At 44.8% G+C, this 19,621-nt stretch overlaps 1 protein-coding gene across 1 annotated transcript in view; it reads left to right on the plus strand.

Moving 5' to 3' along the window:
- Adgre1 (adhesion G protein-coupled receptor E1) overlaps window positions 1–19,621 on the plus strand; it is a 105,970-nt gene that overhangs the window by 12,001 nt on the left and 74,348 nt on the right. The window contains exons 3-8 of the mRNA XM_038329316.1: window positions 12,928–13,074; window positions 14,033–14,188; window positions 14,272–14,391; window positions 15,388–15,534; window positions 16,895–17,044; window positions 19,408–19,548. Of these exons, the coding sequence (XP_038185244.1) occupies window positions 12,928–13,074; window positions 14,033–14,188; window positions 14,272–14,391; window positions 15,388–15,534; window positions 16,895–17,044; window positions 19,408–19,548 (861 nt within the window). The remainder of the gene's footprint in view (window positions 1–12,927; window positions 13,075–14,032; window positions 14,189–14,271; window positions 14,392–15,387; window positions 15,535–16,894; window positions 17,045–19,407; window positions 19,549–19,621) is intronic.

The raw sequence follows: 19,621 nt of genomic DNA on the forward strand, positions 1-19,621 counted from the left end.
CCGACCATCTTTATCTAGGGGTGGGGCCTGTGAGGCCTTCCACTTTAGCATGCCTGGCGGTGTCATTCTTGTTCAGCGATGCTCAGGCAGCTGTATTGCTGAGGTGTCATGGGTGAAGTATCTCTGTCACTTCTTGCAGACAGGATCCCTCAGCAGACTTTCTGGTCTGATGGCTCTTACAATCTTTCCACCTTGTCTTCTTTGGTATTCCCTGAGCATGTGGCACTGTGTGAAGGTAAGAAGGCATCCCAGGAGAGTGGAAGATTCTCTGCCTCCACCACATGGGTCCTGGAACTGAATTTGGGTAATAAGGTTTGAGGGAAGGACATTTATCTGTTGAGACTCTCTCTCTCTCTCTCTCTCTCTCCCTCCCTCCCTCCCTCCCTCCTTCCCCCCTCTCTCAATTTGAAAAATTCTTTGACAAATTTCTCATGTCCAAGCAATGAAATATAATCATTTTACCCCCATTCTCCTTAACATATCCTCCCAACTTCATTTGCTCTCTATCTAAAAAGTAACTTAAAAAAGGTGAAACAGTGGGGACGGGAGGCCAGCCTAGTATCAGGACAGCATGTCCAAAGGTACTGGGGATTCAGAGATGGCTTTTAGGTCAGAGAAGGCTGTGAGCTGGGAGGTCAGTAGGTGCCCAGTCACCCAGGACATGGTTCTTATTCTGGTTTTGGAAGGACTTAAAAGTTTGCGAGGTTTACATGGAGGGTCCCAAAAGAAAAAAACCAAAGAGACAGAGGGAGCTGGAAGTGTGCAATGTGACCACTGCAGAGACAAAGGAAGCTGGAGAGAGAACTGAGGCCCCAAGTGTGGGTGGGAAACATCATGTAGACTGCAGGTAGACTGAAGTTGGCTCTCAGGCAGTGTGGCAAGAACGCAATGAGAAATGCAAGAACAGTGATCGTCTGTCTTCAAGGTTTAGGACACTTTGCAGGGGTCTCACCCTCCCATTTGATGTCTGCATTATCATTGCTTTTAAATGTTTTTTATTAACACATAAAATCATACATAATAATAGGTTTTGCTATACCATTTTCTTACATGTATATTCACACCACCACCTGTTCTTGTGTCCAATCCTTTACTTCCATTGACCTCTGTCTTCCTAACTGAAAATGTCAGTAGTATTCCTATATGAATGACGTAGATGCTAAGAAGAAATCAGGGAACAAAACTCACTCACAATAGCTCCAAACCGAACCCAATTAAACAAAGCATGCACATGTGCACAGACACATACACATATGCACACACATATACATGCACATACATACATGCACTCAGAGACACACAGACAGAAACACACAAGACACACATAGGCACACAAACACACACACATGCAGGCTCATACACACATGCACACATGCATAGACAGACAGAGAGATATGTGTGTGCACGCACACACACACACACACACACTCACACAAAACCATCTCATCTGGGGATAAATGAAAAAGTGAACAGTGTCTACCTGTTATAAAACACTGGAGGAGGGAACTAAGGCTGTCACTGTGTTCCTCTATGGGAAGAGAGAACACAGAGCAACCATCCTGCTGAACACCATCCACACAGTCAGCTCAGTCCCCATCAAAACACCAACACTGTTCTTCACAGAAATAGAACAAAAATCTTCAGATTCACACAGAAGCACGACAGGCCCCCGAGAGTCAAAGACAATTCTGACTAGAGGACAGTGCTGGCTGCGTCCCTTCCCTGATTTCACATTATCCCACAGAGCCACAGTTAGATAATCAGCGTGGTGCTGCACAAGAGTTGGTTCAAACCAGTATTTGCACCCGTTCTATCTACCACCCATGTCAGCATTACTTCCCAAGCCTACCCAGAATTCTACACTCTTCCCATTTCTGCCTGGATTAAACTGAACATGCCTCTCACAGGCATGGGACAATCTTCCACCCCTGGCCCTCTGGCTTCTGGATTTCTGAAGCTCACAGTTCCAGCAGTTAAAATTGTCACCGTGCTTCCTCTATCCAAATCCTCACCATGGCTCCCATCACTCATCTCATTAGCTGCTTCTCACATTGCTGTAACCTCATACCCAGCAAGGAGACACCTAGGGGGGAAGAGTTGGTTGTCTCCTGGCTTGGAGAGTGAGTGTGTTAATTCTGGGAAAGGTGTGATGGCAACTGCTCATGTCACAGACATGGTGACGGTGCAGAACGAGATGGGTGATGTATTCATCACCCTGTCCCTTTGCTCTGTCTAGATCCCCAGCTGGTGGGGTGCCAACTCACTTCAGGAGGTGCTTCGTCCTGCAAGTATATCACAGACACTACAGAGGTGTGTCTCCCAGGAGACTCTAAATTCAGTCAAACTGACAATACAGAAGAATCACCACACTCATTTATACACAAAAAATCAGAATTATACAATGACTTAGAAGGTCCATCTGGCTGTGGGTCTCCTCTGCCCTCTCCACTTCCCCTCACTCATTCTGGCCTCAAATTTGTACTGATTTCCTTGCTACCTGTAGGATCAGGAATAGCTCTGACATAGGGTCTTTGCATTTATTATTTTCACTTATATGTCTCCACAACTCATCTTTAAAAGAAATATTACTGTATTGTCTATATGTCTATCATCGACCTGTCTGTCTGTCTATCTATCTATCTATCTATCTATCTATCTTTTTTTTCTGTTTTGAATGAATAAGTTTATTAAGTATAAGCAAACAAAACAAAAGAATAAATATCAAGCAGCAGATAGGATGGTAGGCAAATAGATACTCAAAATATCAGCAGTTTATAATACCCAGTGGAGATGACCGTGTTAGCCTAGTGATGAGAGCCAACAAAGATAACACCATTACCCCAGTTCTAAAAATATAGATATTTATTCATCAGCATTAAAAAAACTCAGAGTCAATAAAACACCATAGAGGATCCTGACTCCCCGTGTATTTCCCGTCTTTACATGGCTTTGTTCTTTTATATTACTTTACTTTCTCTTTAAAGACTTTACATTATCTTTATTTTAAATTTACTTTTTTTCTATGAGTATCTATACCCATTTTCTTGTTTTTCTTAAGCACCTATGCACATTTTATTTATTTTTTTTTATTTTTTTATTTTTTTTATTTTTCTCATGGTTTATTTTTTTTTATATTTAAAAATTTCCATCTCCTTCCCTCCTCCTCCCCCCTCCCTCCCCTCCTCCTCCCCCTTCCCTCCCCTCCTTCTCCCCCTTCCCTCTCCTCCCCTCCACCCATACCTCCCCTCCCTCCCTCTCAAGGCCAAGGAGCCATCAGGGTTCCCCACTCTCTGCTAAGACCAAGGTCCTCCCAACTCCCCCCAGGTCCAGGAAGGTGATCGACCAAGCTGAGAAGGCTCCCACAGAGCCCGTCCATGAAGAACAATCAGAGCCCAGAGCCATTGTCCTTTGCTTCTCAGTCAGCCCCCGCTGTTGGCCACACTCAGAGAGACGGGTTTGGTCGCATGATCCATCAGTCCCATTCCAACTGGAGTTGGTGATCTCCCATTAGTTCTGTCCCACCGTTTCCATGAGTGAACGCACCCCTCTCGTTCCTGACTTTCTCCCTCATGTTCTCGCTCCTTCTGCTCCTCATCGGGACCTTGGGAGCTCAGACCAGTGCTCCAATGTGGGGCTCAGTCACCTTCCCCATCTGTCGCCAGCTGGAGGTTCCCTCACGGTCCTGACTTTCTTTCTCATGTTCTCTCTCCTTCTGCTCCTCATCAGGACCTTGGGAGCTCAGTCCGGTGCTCCAATGTGGGGCTCTGTCATTTTCTTCATCTATCGTCAGGTGGAGGTTCTATGGTGATATGCATGCAAGAAATTCATCAGTATGGCTATAGGAACTGGCCTTTTGAGGCTCCCTCTCCTCAGCTGCCCAAGGAACTATCTGGAGGCGTCTCCCTGGAAACCTGGGAACCCCTCTAGGGTCAAGTCTCTTGACAACCCTCAGGTAGCTCCTTAAATTAAGATATATGCTTCCCTGCTCTCATATCCACCCTTCCTATATCCCAAGCACCCCATTCCTCCGAGCTCCCCCCCGCTCTCCCCTTCACACGTTTCCCTCCCCATCTTCCCTTGGCCCAGTCTTGCCCAACCCTCAAGTTCCCAATTTTGCCTGGCGATCGTGTCTACTTCCAATATCCAGGAGGATTACTATATCTTTTTTTGGGAGTTCACCTTCTTATTATCTTCTCAAGGATCCCAAATTTATAGGCTCGATGTCCTTTAATTATGGCTAGAAACCGAATATGAGTGAGTACAACCCATGTTCATCTTTATGGGTCTGGGTTACCTCACTCAGAATAGTGTTTTCTATTTCCATCCATTTGCCTGCAAAATTCAAGATGTCATTGTTTTTTACCGCTGAGTAGTATTCTAGCATGTATATATTCCACAGTTTCTTCATCCATTCTTCCACTGAAGGGCATCTAGGCTGTCTCCAGGATCTGGCTATTACAAATAATGCTGCTATGAACATAGATGAGCATATGCTTTTGTTGTATGATTGGACATCTCTTGGGTAGATTCCCAATAGTGGAATTGCTGGGTCCTGGGGTAGGTTGATCCCGAATTTCCTGAGAAACCGCCACACTGCTTTCCAAAGTGGTTGCACAAGTTTGCATTCCCACCAGCAATGGATGAGTGTGCCCCTTACCCCACAACCTCTCCAGCAAAGGTTATTATTGGTGTTTTGGATTTTAGCCAATCTGACAGGTGTAAGATGATATCTCAAAGTTGTTTTGATTTGCATTTCCCTGATAGCTAGGGAGGTTGAGCATGACCTTAAGTGTCTTTTGGCCATTCGAACTTCTTCTGTTGAGAATTCTCTGTTCAGTTCAGCGCCCCATTTTTAATTGGGTTAATTGGCATTTTACCGTCTAGTCTCTTGAGTTCCTTATATATTTTAGAGATCAGACCTTTGTCAGTTGCAGGGTTGGTGAAGATCTTTTCCCAGTCAGTAGGCTGCCTTTGTGTCTTAGTGACAATGTCCTTTGCTTTACAGAAGCTGCTCAACTTCAGGAGGTCCCATTTATTCAATGTTGCCCTTAAAGTCTGTGCAGCTGGGGTTATGCATAGGAAACGGTTCCCTGTGCCCATTTGTTGTAGAGTACTTCCCACTTTCTCCTCTATCAAGCTCAATGTGTTCAAATTAATATTGAGGTCTTTAATCCATTTGGACTTGAGTTTTGTGCATGGTGATAGATATGGATCTACTTTCATTCTTCTACAGGTTGACATCCAGTTATGCCAGCACCATTTGTTGAAGATGCCCTCTTTCTTCCATTGTGTACTTTTGGCTCCTTTATCAAAAATCAGGTGTTCATAGGTTTGTGGTTTAAGATCCGGGTCTTCTATACGATTCCATTGGTCAACTTCTCTGTTTTTATGCCAATACCAAGCCGTTTTCAATACTGTAGCTTTGTAATAGAGTTTGAAGTCAGGGATGGTAATGCCTCCAGAAGAACCTTTATTGTATAAGATTTTTTTGGCTATCCTGGGTTTCTTGTTTTTCCATATAAAGTTGATTATTGTCCTCTCAATCTCTGTGAAGAAATTTAATGGGACCTTGATTGGGATTGCATTGAATCTATAGATTGCTTTTGGTAGAATTGCCATTTTTACTATGTTGATCCTCCCAATCCACGAGCAGGGGAGATCCTTCCATTTTCTGGTATCCTCTTCAATTTCTTTCTTCAAAGACTTAAAGTTCTTGTCAAATAAATCCTTCACTTCCTTGGTTAGCGATACTCCCAGATATCTTATGCTATTTGTGGCTATTGTGAAAGGTGATACTTCTCTGATTTCCCTCTCTGCTTCCTTATCCTTTGTGTATAGGAGGGCGACTGATTTTTTGGAGTTGATCTTGTATCCTGCCACGTTACTGAAGGAGTTTATCAGCTGTAGGAGTTCTTTGGTGGAGTTTTTGGGGTCGCTTATGTATACTATCATATCATCTGCAAATAATGAAAGTTTAACTTCTTCCTTTCCAAATTGAATCCCCTTGATTCCCTTATGTTGTCTTATTGCTATTGCTAGAACTTCAAGCACTATATTGAAGAGATAAGGAGAGAGTGGACAGCCTTGTCGTGTTCCTGACTTTAGTGGGATAGCCTTGAGTTTCTCTCCGTTTAATTTGATGTTAGCTGTCGGCTTGCTGTAAATAGCTTTTATTATATTTAGGAATAACCCTTGTATCCCTAATCTCTCCAAGACCTTTATCATAAAAGGGTGCTGAATTTTGTCAAATGCTTTTTCAGCATCTAATGAGATGACCATATGGTTTTTTTCCTTCAGTTTGTTTATATGATGGATTACATTGATAGATTTTCGTATGTTGAACCAGCCCTGCATCTCTGGGATGAAGCCTACTTGATCGTAATGGATAATTTTTCTAATGTGTTCTTGGATTCGGTTTGCCAGTATTTTATTGAGAATTTTTGCGTCAATGTTCATGAGTGAGATTGGCCTGTAATTCTCTTTCTTGGTTGAGTCTTTGTGTGGTTTAGGTATCAGGGTAACTGTAGCTTCATAGAAGGAATTTGGCAGTGACTCTTGTGTTTCTATATTATGAAATACCTTAAGGAGTATAGGTATTAGGTCTTCTTGGAAGTTCTGGTAGAATTCCGCATTGAAACCATCTGGTCCTGGGCTCTTTTTGGTAGGGAGGTTTCTGATAACAGTTTCTAATTCTTCGCGACTAACAGGACGATTTAGAGCATTTACCTGGTCCTGGTTTAACTTTGGTATATGGTATTTATCTAAAAAACTGTCCATTTCTTTTACATTTTCCAATTTTGTGGCATACAGGCTTTTGTAGTAAGATCTAATGATTTTCTGAATTTCCTCTGTGTCTGTGGTTATGTCCCCCTTTTCATTTCTGATCTTGTTAATTTGCGTGTTCTCCCTCTGCCGTTTGATTAGTTTGGCTAAGGGTTTGTCAATCTTGTTGATTTTCTCCAAGAACCAGCTTCTTGTTTCATTGATTCTTTGGATTGTTTTCTGTGTTTCTATTTTGTTGATTTCTGCCCTCAATTTGATTATTTCCAGTCTTCTACTTCTCCTAGGTGAGTCTGCTTCTTTTTTTTTCCAGAGGTTTCAGGTGTGCTGTTAAGTCACCAATGAGTGCTTTCTCCGTTTTCTTTAAGTGGGCACCTAGTGCTATGAACTTTCCTCTTAGCACTGCTTTCATTGTGTCCCATAGGTTTGAGTATGTTGTGTCTTTGTTTTCATTAAATTCAAGAAAGACTTTAATTTCTTTCTTTATTTCTTCCTTGACCCAGGTGTGGGTCAGTAGTTGACTGTTCAGTTTCCATGAGTTTGTGGGTTTTCTGGGGGTAGCATTGTTGTTGAATTCTAATTTTAATCCATGGTGATCCGATAAGACACAGGTGGTTACTAATATTTTTTTGTAACTGTGGAAGTTTGCTTTGTTACCAAGTATATGGTCAATTTTCGAAAAGGTTCCATGAGCCGCAGAGAAGAAGGTATATTCTTTCCTATTTGGGTGGAATGTTCTATAGATGTCTGTTAAGTCCATTTGGTTCATTACCTCCATTAAGTCTTTCAATTCTCTGTTAGGTTTCTGTCTGATTGACCTGTCCATTGGTGAGAGAGGAGTGTTGAAGTCTCCAACTATTAGTGTGTGTGGTTTGATGGCTGCCTTGAGTTCTAGAAGTGTTTCTTTTACATAAGTGGGAGCTTTTATATTAGGGGCATAGATATTCAGGATTGAGACTTCATTCTGATGGATTTTTCCTGTTATGAGTATAAAGTGTCCCTTTCCATCTCTTCTGATTGATTTTAGTTTGAAGTCAACTTTGTTGGAAATTAGTATGGCCACACCCGCTTGTTTCTTAGGGCCATTTGCTTGATAAACCTTTTCCCAACCCTTTACTCTGAGTAGGTGTCTGTCTTTGTGGTTGAGGTGTGTTTCTTGTAAACAGCAAAATGTTGGATTCTGTTTTCGTATCCAGTCTCTTAGCCTGTGCCTTTTTATAGGTGAATTGAGTCCATTGATATTAAGTGATATTAATGACCAGTGGTTGTTAACTTCAGTCATTTTTAGTAGTAGAGTTTGTGTGTTTCCCTTCTTCTAGTTGTGCTGGTGAAGGGTCGCTAGATGCCTGAGTTATTGTCGGCGTTGTTGGACTCCTTGGTTTGTGATTTTCCTTCTATTACTTTCTGCAAGGCTGGATTTGTGGCTGCGTATTGTTTAAATCTGTTTTTGTCCTGGAATATCTTGTTTTCTCCATCAATGGTGAATGCAAGCTTTGCTGGGTATAATAGTCTAGGCTAGCATCCATGTTCCCTAAGTGTCTGTAGCACATCTATCCAAGCTCTTCTGGCTTTCATGGTTTCCATTGAGAAATCAGGTGTAATTCTGATAGGTTTCCCTTTATATGTTACTTGACCTTTTTCCTTTGCAGCTCTTAATATCTGTTCTTTATTCTGTATGTTTTGTGTTTTGATTATTATATGGTGTGGGGATGCTTTCTTTTGATCCAGTCTATTTGGTGTTCTGTAGGCTTCTTGTACCTTCATAGGAACATCCTTCTTTAGGTTGGGGAAGTTTTCTTCTATAATTTTGTTGAATATGTTTTCTGGGCCTTTGAGTTGTAATTCTTCTCCTTCTTCTACCCCAATTATTCTTAGGTTTGGTCTTTTCATGGTGTCCCAGATTTCCTGAATGTTTTGTGTTAAGAATTTGTTAGATTTGTTTAGTTCTTTAATCTGTGAGTTTATTTCCTCTATAGTATCTTCAGAGTCCGAGATTCTTTCTTCCATCTCTTGTATTCGGTTGGAAATACTTGTCTCTGAAGTTTTTGTTCGTTTACTCAGAGTTTCCATTTCCAGTCGTCCCTCAGATTGTGTTTTCTTCAATACCTCCATTTCATTTATCAGGTCTTGTACTGTTTCCCTTACCTGTTTGATTGCTTTTTCTTGTTTTTCTTGTTTTTCTTGGGTATCTTTGAGAGATTTATTTATTTCGTCTACCTTTTTGTTTGTCATCTCCATTTCTTTATGGCAGTTTTTTACCTCCTGTTTAAGTTCCTCTATTATTTTCATAAAGTACTGTTTAATGTCGGTTTCTTCTATATCTTCTGGGGTAGGGTGTTCAATTCTTGTTGTTTCGGGATGTCTGGATTGTGGTGATGTCATGTTGCCTTTCATGTTGTTGGAGGAGCTCCTGCATTGGCGCCTGCCCATCTCTTCCTTCAAAAGGAGCGCGGAGGTGTTTGGTGTCCTAGACCAATAATTGCTGTGACTGAAACTGGTTGGATCTCCCCAGTGCCAGAGGAGGACCTATTCTTTGCGTCACAATCTGAAGAAGCCCACACTCCCTTGCAGGAATCCTCAGACCTGCCTGGAGGCCAGGGTCCGACTCCTCTGGGTGGATGGCCTTAGAACAGGAGCAGGACACCTGAGAACACTAGGGAAAGCTTGGGAGACACACAGGGAAGGGAGAAACCGACACAAGCCTGCAGAGGGAAGTGGGGGTAGGGGGTCTGTGCTCTCTTCCAGGGCAGGTTGCCCCAGGGTCCGCATTCACTCACCAGTTCAGATGGAATGTCAGGGCACAGGATCAGGGATTCCAGGCAGCCCAGGGTCGCAGCCCAGACAAAAGGGCCAAGGTGGGGGCAGGGCGGGATGGAATACCACACAGCGAACCTGGCAGCACAATCTGAAGGAGCCCGCACCCCTCCGCAGGAATCCTCAGACCTGCCTGGAGGCCAGAGTCTGACCCCTTTGGGTGGATGGCCTTAGAACTGGAGCAGGACACCCCAAAGAATGATGGATCCTCTGGCAGACTGTCAGGTCCCCTTGCAGGCCAAGCAGCTCTCAGACAAAGCCTACCTTGCCCCGGGCAGTCAAATGAAGGAGGGGACCTCCCACCGGCCTGGGTGCACTCAATTCCAGGTCCCCAGAGCCCAAACAGGCTGAGCTGTCGGATTTTGTGGCCCCAAAGATGGGAGGATGAGGCAGGGGGAGGGGGGGAGGATTCAGGGTGCAAGCTGGGAAGGGACAGGGAGAGAGAGGCGGTATCCGGGGAGAATAACCCCTGCAGGAAGAGCAGGAAGTGTGCTGGTGGCAGGGGGAGTTGTGGAGAGTCGGTGGTCCCTCTCCGGGCAGCTGCCGCGGTTCGGGCACTCACTCCTCACTCACCCCAAAGAATGATGGATCCTCCTGCAGACTGTCAGGTCCCCTTGCAGGCCAAGCAGCTCTCAGACAAAGGCCTACCTTGCCCCAGGCAGTCAAATGAAGGAGGGGACCTCCCACAGGCCTGGGTGCACTCAATTCCAGGTCCCCAGAGCACAAACAGGCTGGTCTTTGGGATTTTGTGGCCCCAAAGACGGGAGGATGGGGGAGGGGGAGGGGGGGAGGATTCTGGGTGCAAGCTGGGAAGGGACAGGGAGAGAGAGGCGGTATCCGGGGAGAATAACCCCTGCAGGAAGAGCAGGAAGTGTGCTGGTGGCAGGGGGAGTTGTGGAGAGTCGGTGGTCCCTCTCCGGGCAGCTGCCGCGGTTCGGGCACTCACTCCTCACTCACCCCAAAGAATGATGGATCCTCCTGCAGACTGTCAGGTCCCCTTGCAGGCCAAGCAGCTCTCAGACAAAGGCCTACCTTGCTCAGGGCAGTCAAATGAAGGAGGGGACCTCCCACCGGCCTGGGTGCACTCAATTCCAGGTCCCCAGAGCCCAAACAGGCAGAGCTGTGGGATTTTGTGGCCCCAAAGACGGGAGGATGAGGCAGGGGGAGGGGGGGAGGATTCCGGGTGCAAGCTGGGAAGGGACAGGAAGGCTCTATCTATCTATCTATCTATCTATCTATCTATCTATCTATCTATCTATCTATCTATCTATCATCTATTTATCTTCCATCTCTATCTATGTATATCTTTCTCTCTGTCTGCCTGTATACACATGCAGCTCAGAGGACAATGTGAAGGGAGTCTGTTCTCTCCTTCTACCATGTGGGTCTCAGGGATTGAGCTAAAGTCATCAGGACTGGCCCAAGCACCTTGTCCCACTGAGTCCTCTTGCAGGTCCAAGCTCCACAATTCTTGTTTATTCCTTCTAGGATTTTGTGAAATGTCTGAAGGAAGTCTGTATGGGATTCCTTCTAAAGAAATTATGCCTCCTTCCACCTTCCAATTCTTTCCTACCCAGTTCATTTCATTTTTAACTTGACCTTTACTCACCATCTGGCGTGCTATAACATTTAATTATTTAATTCTTTGCACCTTTTGCAAAGCCTCTCTTCGTTCATTCCCTAGTGAGAGCCTACTGTTGTATGTACAAGCCCCAGTGTGGGGGGCAGGTGGGAAGTGACTGGTGTTCTTTTGATAAGTGGTCACATTGACAATTTGTATTTATGTCTCGAGATTTGTGCTCTCAGCCTTGGTCAGAGGTTCGTGTGGCATGCAGACACTCATCACTGGCCAAAGTCCCAAAAATAAGTGATGCAGAAGTCAAATATCTTCCACATCAGATTACCAATTCAGCTTCTTGAGTGTGGTTTGGGGATTATTTCTTTGGCCTGTGGCCAGTGCCCTGCCTGGGGTGAGAATAGAGGTTTATTTGTGTCTCCTCAGGAAGTCACACAACATAAACTTATCTTGACATTATCCTCCTGGTCCCTTAAAGTTGGGTTGTCATCTTTGGGCAGCGGGGACACCTTTCCTTGATACCATTTGCAGGCAGAATTCTCTAATCTTGTCTTCTATCCCGACATTACTTTTCTTCTTGGTGGTAGCTGTTGATGGTTTCCATTGTGGTTTAAAAATCTGAAACATGGCCTGGTATTGGCATAAGAACAGACAGGAGGATCAATGTCACCTAACTGAAGACCCAGCTATTAATCCACACATCTTTGAACACCTGATTTTTGACAAAGAAGCTAAAAATATAAACTGGAAAAAAGAAATCATATTTAACAAATGGTGCTGGCATAACTGGATATCAACATGTAGAAGAATGGAAATAGACCCATATCTACCACCATGCACAGAACTCAAGTACAAATGGATCAAAGACTTCAACATAAAGCCAGCCACACTGAACCTTAGAGAAGAGAAAGTGGGAAGTACACATGAACACATTGGCACAGGAACAACAATGAGGATCCTAAGAGAGACATACATAGATCTAATCTACATGGGAAGTAGAAAAAGACAAGCTCTCCTGAGTAAATTTGGAGCATGGGGACCTTGGTTGAGGGTTGAAAGGGAGAAGAGAGCCAGGGAGGGGAGCAGAGAAAACGTAGAGCTCAATAAGAATCAATAAAAAGAAAAAAGTCTGAAGCCTGGCTTTCAGTTGCTCTCCTCTCAAAAGGTCTGGTGTTTACAGCCCACACCCATGGGGCCTCAGCTTTGCTAACTGGACTGTGTTTCAGACTCCCATCTCCTACGCTTGCTTGTTTTCTGTGTTGTGCCGCTCCTCTCCCATTCAGTTTGGATTTCCTCATTTCGTTCCTCCACTTACTGGCACAGCCTTCGGGGTCTGGATGATTCTGGTAGCGCAGTTTCAAGCTCTTCACCCAGGCTTTTACTCCCACCAGCACTGATGGCTTGAGTAGTCCACGTTCCATAGTCTTTGGAGAAATTATGTCACCTGGCTTCTTCCCGCTCCTGGCTTTCTGTTGTCATTCATTCTTGTGCTGGTCTGGGTGTCTTTTCTGCTTTTATTTGAGGCAGCTACACTTGAGGAGTCAATCCAGGCACAAATGTGCTCGTCTCTAGGCTGTTCTTATAAAGACCAGCTTCTCCATCCATTTACCTTCATCTCTCACAACAACAAGGACACTTTCTGGAGAGGATCACCCTGGCAGGCAGCAGGGTGCGCCTCCTCCATCCCTTTACACTGCTCCTTGGATTCCCCATTACAGTGTTTCAGATGTCCACACTCTTCTTTCCGTGCAACCTAGGTGTGAACGAGTGTGAAGACACTACCACGTGTCCGGCTTATGCCACCTGCACCGACACCACGGACAGCTATTACTGCACCTGTAAACGAGGCTTCCAGTCCAGCAATGGACAAACCAACTTTAAGGGCCCAGGAGTGAAGTGTAAAGGTGAGTTTTTGTCGTGTGACTTTCTGGGGACTTATAAACCCCATGTACGGCAGTGGCCACAGGCCAGAGAATTGATCCCCACACTGTGCTCAGGCAGCTCAATTGTTTATTGATCATATAACCATGAGGAGGACCTTGTGAATCTGTTATGGAAGGTATCTTGACTTCCTGAGTCTTGGGAGCCCCCTCCTCCTGGGGAGGGTGTGCGTCAGTTCAGAAGAAACCACTACACAAGTGTTCACATTCCACCAAAGCCTTCCAGTGTTCCGTAGGTCAGGCTCATGCTGGCTGGGCACTGGGTGTGGTTACTTCCTGCCATTCCTACCACACGCCCCAAATTCCTCTCTTCCTGGGCACCCTTTCTTTATATATATCCATTGGTACAAATACATATCTAAATGTGCACAAAGCTTTCCATTTCCTCCCGCATGCCCGCCTTCTTTTCCCTTTTCATCTATACACCTATCCATGCATTTGCCTATCCATCTGCCCTTCCATCTTCCTGCCTGCCAGTTCATTATGCCCATCAATTCATCTGTCTGCCCGCACAGAGGAAAGCCATCTACACTCCTCCCTCCTTGCTTCTCTCTCTCCCTTTCTTCTCCCTTCTCTTTCTACTCACCCATCCACACATCTGTCCACACATGGGGATACCAGTCTCCACACACCTCTCTCTCCTTCCCCTCATCCACTTTTTCTCCTGACTCCTCTTCCTTGCAAAAACTCACAGATGGCTATGGCTCAAGACTGAGTGTCTCAAGAGGATAAGGTGCAGTATTTGACTTAGCAATCCACTGTTACGACCTGGGAACCCAAGTGTAAGACTGCTCAGGTTTAAATAGAGAGACCGTGGACCCCATCAAAATCATCAAATGATGAGGACATATAAAGCACATTAGAGGAGGTTCAGTGTGTAGGGCGAGAGCGGTTTGCCACTCCAACTTTTCTCTTTGCTCAGATGTTGATGAATGTCTTCAAAGCGACTCACCTTGTGGTCCTAACTCGGTCTGCAAAAATTTGCCTGGGCGATCCCAGTGCAGCTGTATTAGTGGCTTCTCTTCTCCCCCTGGGAAGAGCTGGATTCTGGGAAGTAAAGATCATTTTGTCTGCAAAGGTAATGTCTTCAGACTCTCTTCTGTGGGTCTTCGGTTGTCGGAGCTTGATTCTCTTCCCTCATTCTTTTTCTTTGCCTTGCAGACATTGATGAGTGTCTGACGGTTGGGATCTGCCCTGCATATTCCAACTGTTCAAACTCTTTGGGAAGCTACAAGTGCACCTGCCAACCTGGCTTCTTCTGGAATGACCTTGTTTGTGAAGGTTTGTGGGACTTGGTTTTTATCATTTCCCATATGGTTTTGTCTGTGTTGAGGACAGAACCCAAGGTTTAGCACCTGCCAGGCTGAGTCACTGGGCCACACCCCTGCTCTTTTTAAATGTAACCATTCACAAATCGTGCCAAACTCCCCTTCCCCCTTTTAATCAACATATTTACTGCCTCCTTTCATGCCTTTGTGTGGCGCTATTGCACTTGATTGTGTTTGCTGTGGCCAAGGAAAACTTCACAATGTCTACACCACTGAAGGAAATCCCCCTTCCTACCATTTCCAGTAACCATAGCTGCTCAGGGAGGAGTGGGGCCTCAGGAGCTGCCACAACCTTTGTGAGTTTATGTGTACAACAGTTCTGTCCTGTCCAGATAATGGGGTACCTAACAGCACTCCTCCCCATCCTCTGGCCCTTACATTCCTTCTGCCCATTTTCCATGTAGATCCCATTCTTGACACTAGCCTGGGCCTCATTCATGTGCAAGTGCCAATTAGTCCCAGAGAAAGACCAAAGCAATCAGGCTTCTAAAGACCCAAGTTTGGAACTGACACCCACCACTTGTGCATTCTATTGGCTAGCACAAGCAAGAGGACAAGATGGATTCAAGGAGGTGGGGGATTCAAACGTCATTTCCTCGCGGGAGTAGTGGAGAAACCACGTGGCATTAAATCCACACCCCAAAGTGTGGTTACAGGAGGAATGAAGGATAATGGCTATTTTTTTTGTGAATGTTGATAATTATGTTTTTAAACTCTTTGCAACATTTCTATTTACGTTCTTTTGGCCAGGATTTATTCTTATGGCTATGTATAGCTGCATGGGAGGCTTGGAAGCATGCCTCTGAGTGGCCAGGAGGAAAGAGAGCATTGTGTTGGAGGGTCTTCATCATGCCAGCTACCAGATGCACAGATAGTGCATCTCTCATGTGTAGACTTCTCTTCTCGATCCTCCACTTAAATTCTCCTACATTTTCCCCCAACTCATCAGATAAAGATGAATGTGCGGAACACGACATTTGCCCAGAGAATGCTTCTTGCCACAACACTTTCGGAAGTTATTATTGTACATGTGACTCAGGACTCGAATCTAGTGGTGGAGGGTCAACATTCCAGGGCCTGGGAGAATCCTGTGAAGGTAGGTGAAGATGTTGACCAGGAATTTAGATAACACCTTGTTGCAAAGGCAGTTATAAAAGGTTTGGGCTTAGGATGAATTCAAGACTTTCATCTGAAAAGCTGAAGCCAAGAGTTCTTTCTTCTGTTCCCCACCCCTTCTCTCCCCTTTCTCATTCTCTCCCTCCCTTCCATCCTTCTTTTGTTCCTTCGGTGCTTTTGGGTATGTGTACATCACAGCACATGTGTGGAGGTCAGAGAACATTTTTTGGGAGTCAGTTCTGCTACTTGCACTTTATGGAGACAGATCTCTCTTGTTTCTGCTGCTGCACTGCCAAGATTACCTAACTCCTCCCTCTGTGCTGTGTATAATGAACATACTGAGGTTCTGGATTGCTGTCAGAGGGAACACAACCCACCTGACCTCGGCCTTTCTGTACCCGTATTTATGAGCTAGTACCACTCCATAAGAGGGAGCCCACCTGACCTTGGCCTTTCTATACACGTCTATGTCTATTCTTTCTTCATTCCCTTACTGCCTTAACCAGGTTTTCAGGACTTCACAGTGTTGTATGCAACACATGTCCACATGTTTGAGTATGAATATGTGCATGCCATGGCATGTGTGTGGAGGTCAGAGGATTATTTCTGGTATCAGGCCTTGCCTCCCACATTGTTGGAGACAGTGTCTCTGCAGTTCACTGCAGAATACATCAGGCTACCTGGCCTGGGGACTTCTGCAGATTCTCTTGTCTCTGACCATGCTGCAGGAGTGCTGGGATTAGACAGGTATTGCCACATCCAGATGGTCATGGCTTCAGGTCCTCACAACCCCACAGTCTATTAATTATTTCTCTGTTGCTGTGAAAAAATGCAGCCTGAACAAAGGTACCTTAAAGAAGAGAGAATTAATTTGGGCTTATGTCTCCAGAGGGATGAGTTTATCATAGTGGGAAGGCATGGGAAAGGGGTGGGAGACGTGTCCAGGGGTGGGGGGTGTGGCAACTGAAGCAGGAAGCTGAGAGATCGCAGTTCACCCACAAACATCAAGCAGAGAGAGTGACTTGGATATAAGGTGAAGTTATGTACTCTCAAAGCCTCCCCTCCAGTGACATACTTCCTCCAGCAAGGCTTCAGTTCTTGAAACTCTCCAAACAGCACCATCAGCTGGGGACCAAGTGTCCAGATGTCTGAGCCTCTGGGGAGCATTCATTCCCAAGCCACCACATTCCAGCCCCTGGCTCCACATTCCAGCCCCTGGCTTCCACAGGCCTGTGACCATATCATAATGTATAATGTATTTATTCCCAGCCAGAGTTTTACATGCTAATAATTTCTTGGCTCAAATGTCATCGTTCCTCATAACTTGCCTTTCTGTCTAGATGTGGATGAGTGCTCCAGGAACTCAACTCTTTGTGGCCCCACCTTGATTTGCATCAATACCCTGGGGTCCTATAGCTGTTCCTGCCCATCTGGATTCTCTATGTCAGTTTCCCAGATCCCTGGTCATCCAGCAGATACTAACTGCACAGGTAAACTCCTTAGCCATGTGGAGGACTCATCAATAGGTATTAAATGAACCCCAAATATAGTGACTTATAAAAATGGGCATTTGTTCTTGCTAACAATGAACTAGTTTTTGTGTTTCATTTAGTGTCTCGAGGGCCTGTGTCTATAGTAGCTGATAGGTCTCAATAATTAGTCCCTGGCTGGGCACTCTACTGAGACACCAATTTCCACAGTGACACTTGAGCTTCCTCCTGTTTTGAAAAAAAGTGTGATTCCAAGAGCAAGAATGCAGAACATGCCAGGTATTTAAGAGTCTGAGCTTGTAGATCTCAGAATATCACTAATATCCAATTGGTTACAGACAGGAACCAAACTAGAATCCAAAGGGGAAAAACTCTGCATGTCATTTGGTTAATTTTGGTTGTCATCTGGACACAATCTAGAATTGTCTTGGAAGAGTCTTGATGAGGAGGAGTCTAGGTCAGGTTGATCTGTGGGTATGCATTCTAGTTTCATTCTGTTGCCGTGACAACACCATGATCAAAGCAGCTCAGGGAGTTAAGGGTTTATTTGACTTATATTTCTATGTCACAGTTTATCACTGAGGAAAATCAGGGCAGGAACTCATGTCAGGAATCTGGAGCAGGAACCATGGAAGAATGCTATTGGCTAGGTCACTTTCAGCTTTGCTCACAGGTTCATGCTTAGATAACTTTCTTCTACAGTTGGGGACCACTTGCCCAGGGATAGTGCCACTCACAGGGGACTTGGTTTCATCAATTAAGACAACAAAGCCAGTTCCTCACAGATATGTCTACAGACCAATCTGATGAAGACAATTAATGAAAATTTCCTTTTAGGTGTTTCTAAACTGGTCAAGTTGGGGTTAATGCTAACTAGAACAGCACATCTGTAGAGGATTGCCATGACTCTGTTAATTGATGTGAGGTGATCCTCCTATCATGGGTGGTGTCATTCATTGTAGGTCCTGACTACCTGGGAGTGGAGAAAGTGAGCCAAGCAGTGAGCATTAATGCCTTCGTCTCTATTTGCTCTTGACTGTGGATGTGACTGACTAGTTCAAGTCCCTGCCTTGATTTTTCTGCAGTCATGAAATGATAAACTTGATAGTGCTTTCTCCCATAAATTGCTTTTTTCAGGGTACTTTATTAAAGTAACTGGAAAAAAAACCACTAGGACATGGAGTCATGTGTGTGTTGAGGAAGTAGAGGGGTGGATGGCAGCCATCTTTGGTGTATCTACCATACTCTAGTGCTCAGTGTGTATCTGCCAGTCTTTGCAAGGGAAACACTTGTTTTTATTGACTTACAATCATTACAATTATATTTCTCATGACTTGTTGACCTTTTCTAGATGATGATATTATTATAAGAAATACAATAGAAGTAGGAAGAGGTAAAAAGACCATAAGGTTAAATTAATTTGGCCTTATTTTTTCCCATGAAGCCATTCAGGATCCCTAGTAAGACCAAAGAGACCTGTGAGCAGATAAGACCATTTCTGTCCATGTGACAAATGCGAAAAACAGTTTTGGGAAGAAGGATTCATTTTAGCTAATGCTAAATAAACAGCGAGGCCATTGGCCAACTCAGCTTCATTCTCTTTTTCTTGTTCCTTTCTTTGGCGTATGAGTCTCTATGTGTGTGTTCATGTGTATGCTTGTACACACGTGTGTCCATGTAGCACATGAATATATGCATAAGTAGACCAGAGTTGAACCTCAGGTGTGGTTCTTCACGGTCCATCCACCTTGCTTGTTTGAGAGTCTTCCACTGAGCCTGGAGCTCTCTATTGTTATGTGCAAGATGATTAGCTTTAATTGTTAACTTGCCACAAGCTAGAATCATCTGGGAAAAGAGTCCCAATGAAGGATTGTCTAAATCATGTGGCTCTATGGGCATATCTATGGGGGATTGTCTTGACTGCATATTAATTGATGTGGCAAGACCCAGCCCACTACGGGTGACTCTCTTCCCTAGGCTGGGAATTCTGAATTGCATGTGGTAAAATCCAGCATCACACATTGATTCTCTTTCTGCTTTTGTGAGTTAGAGGCACAATAATCTCGAATGAACTAAAAACAAGTCCCAAACTCTCTGACCTTTGGCCTCTTAGGGCCTCCACACTGGCTACTTCAAGTTCCTTTCTTGACTTCCCCACAACAATGGCCGCAAGCTGGAGCTGTGAGCTAAAACACACCCTTTCTTCCTTAAACTGCTTTTTGCCTGGGTGTTTTCTCATGGGCAACAGAAGTGAAATCAGTGACACCGGCTGCTGGGGTCAAACTGAACTCCTTATCCTTGCTCTGCAAATTCTTTATCCACGGAACCATTGCTCTCCCCTGTGCTCATTCCCTACCGTACAGATATCAATGAGTGCGATGCCGTGTGCCCTCCCCACTCGTCCTGCACTAATACTCCTGGGAGCTACTTCTGCACTTGCCATCCTGGCTTTGCACCGAGCAGTGGACAGGTGACTTTCACAGACCCAGAAGTGGCATGTGAAGGTGAGCAGAGCATTTCCCAGGTGGCCTAGGATGTACCCTACTCTGCATTTTATGAAGTTCCTTCTATATTTGC

Source organism: Arvicola amphibius, chromosome 1 (assembly GCF_903992535.2).
Source record: "Arvicola amphibius chromosome 1, mArvAmp1.2, whole genome shotgun sequence".
NCBI lineage: Eukaryota > Metazoa > Chordata > Mammalia > Rodentia > Cricetidae > Arvicola > Arvicola amphibius.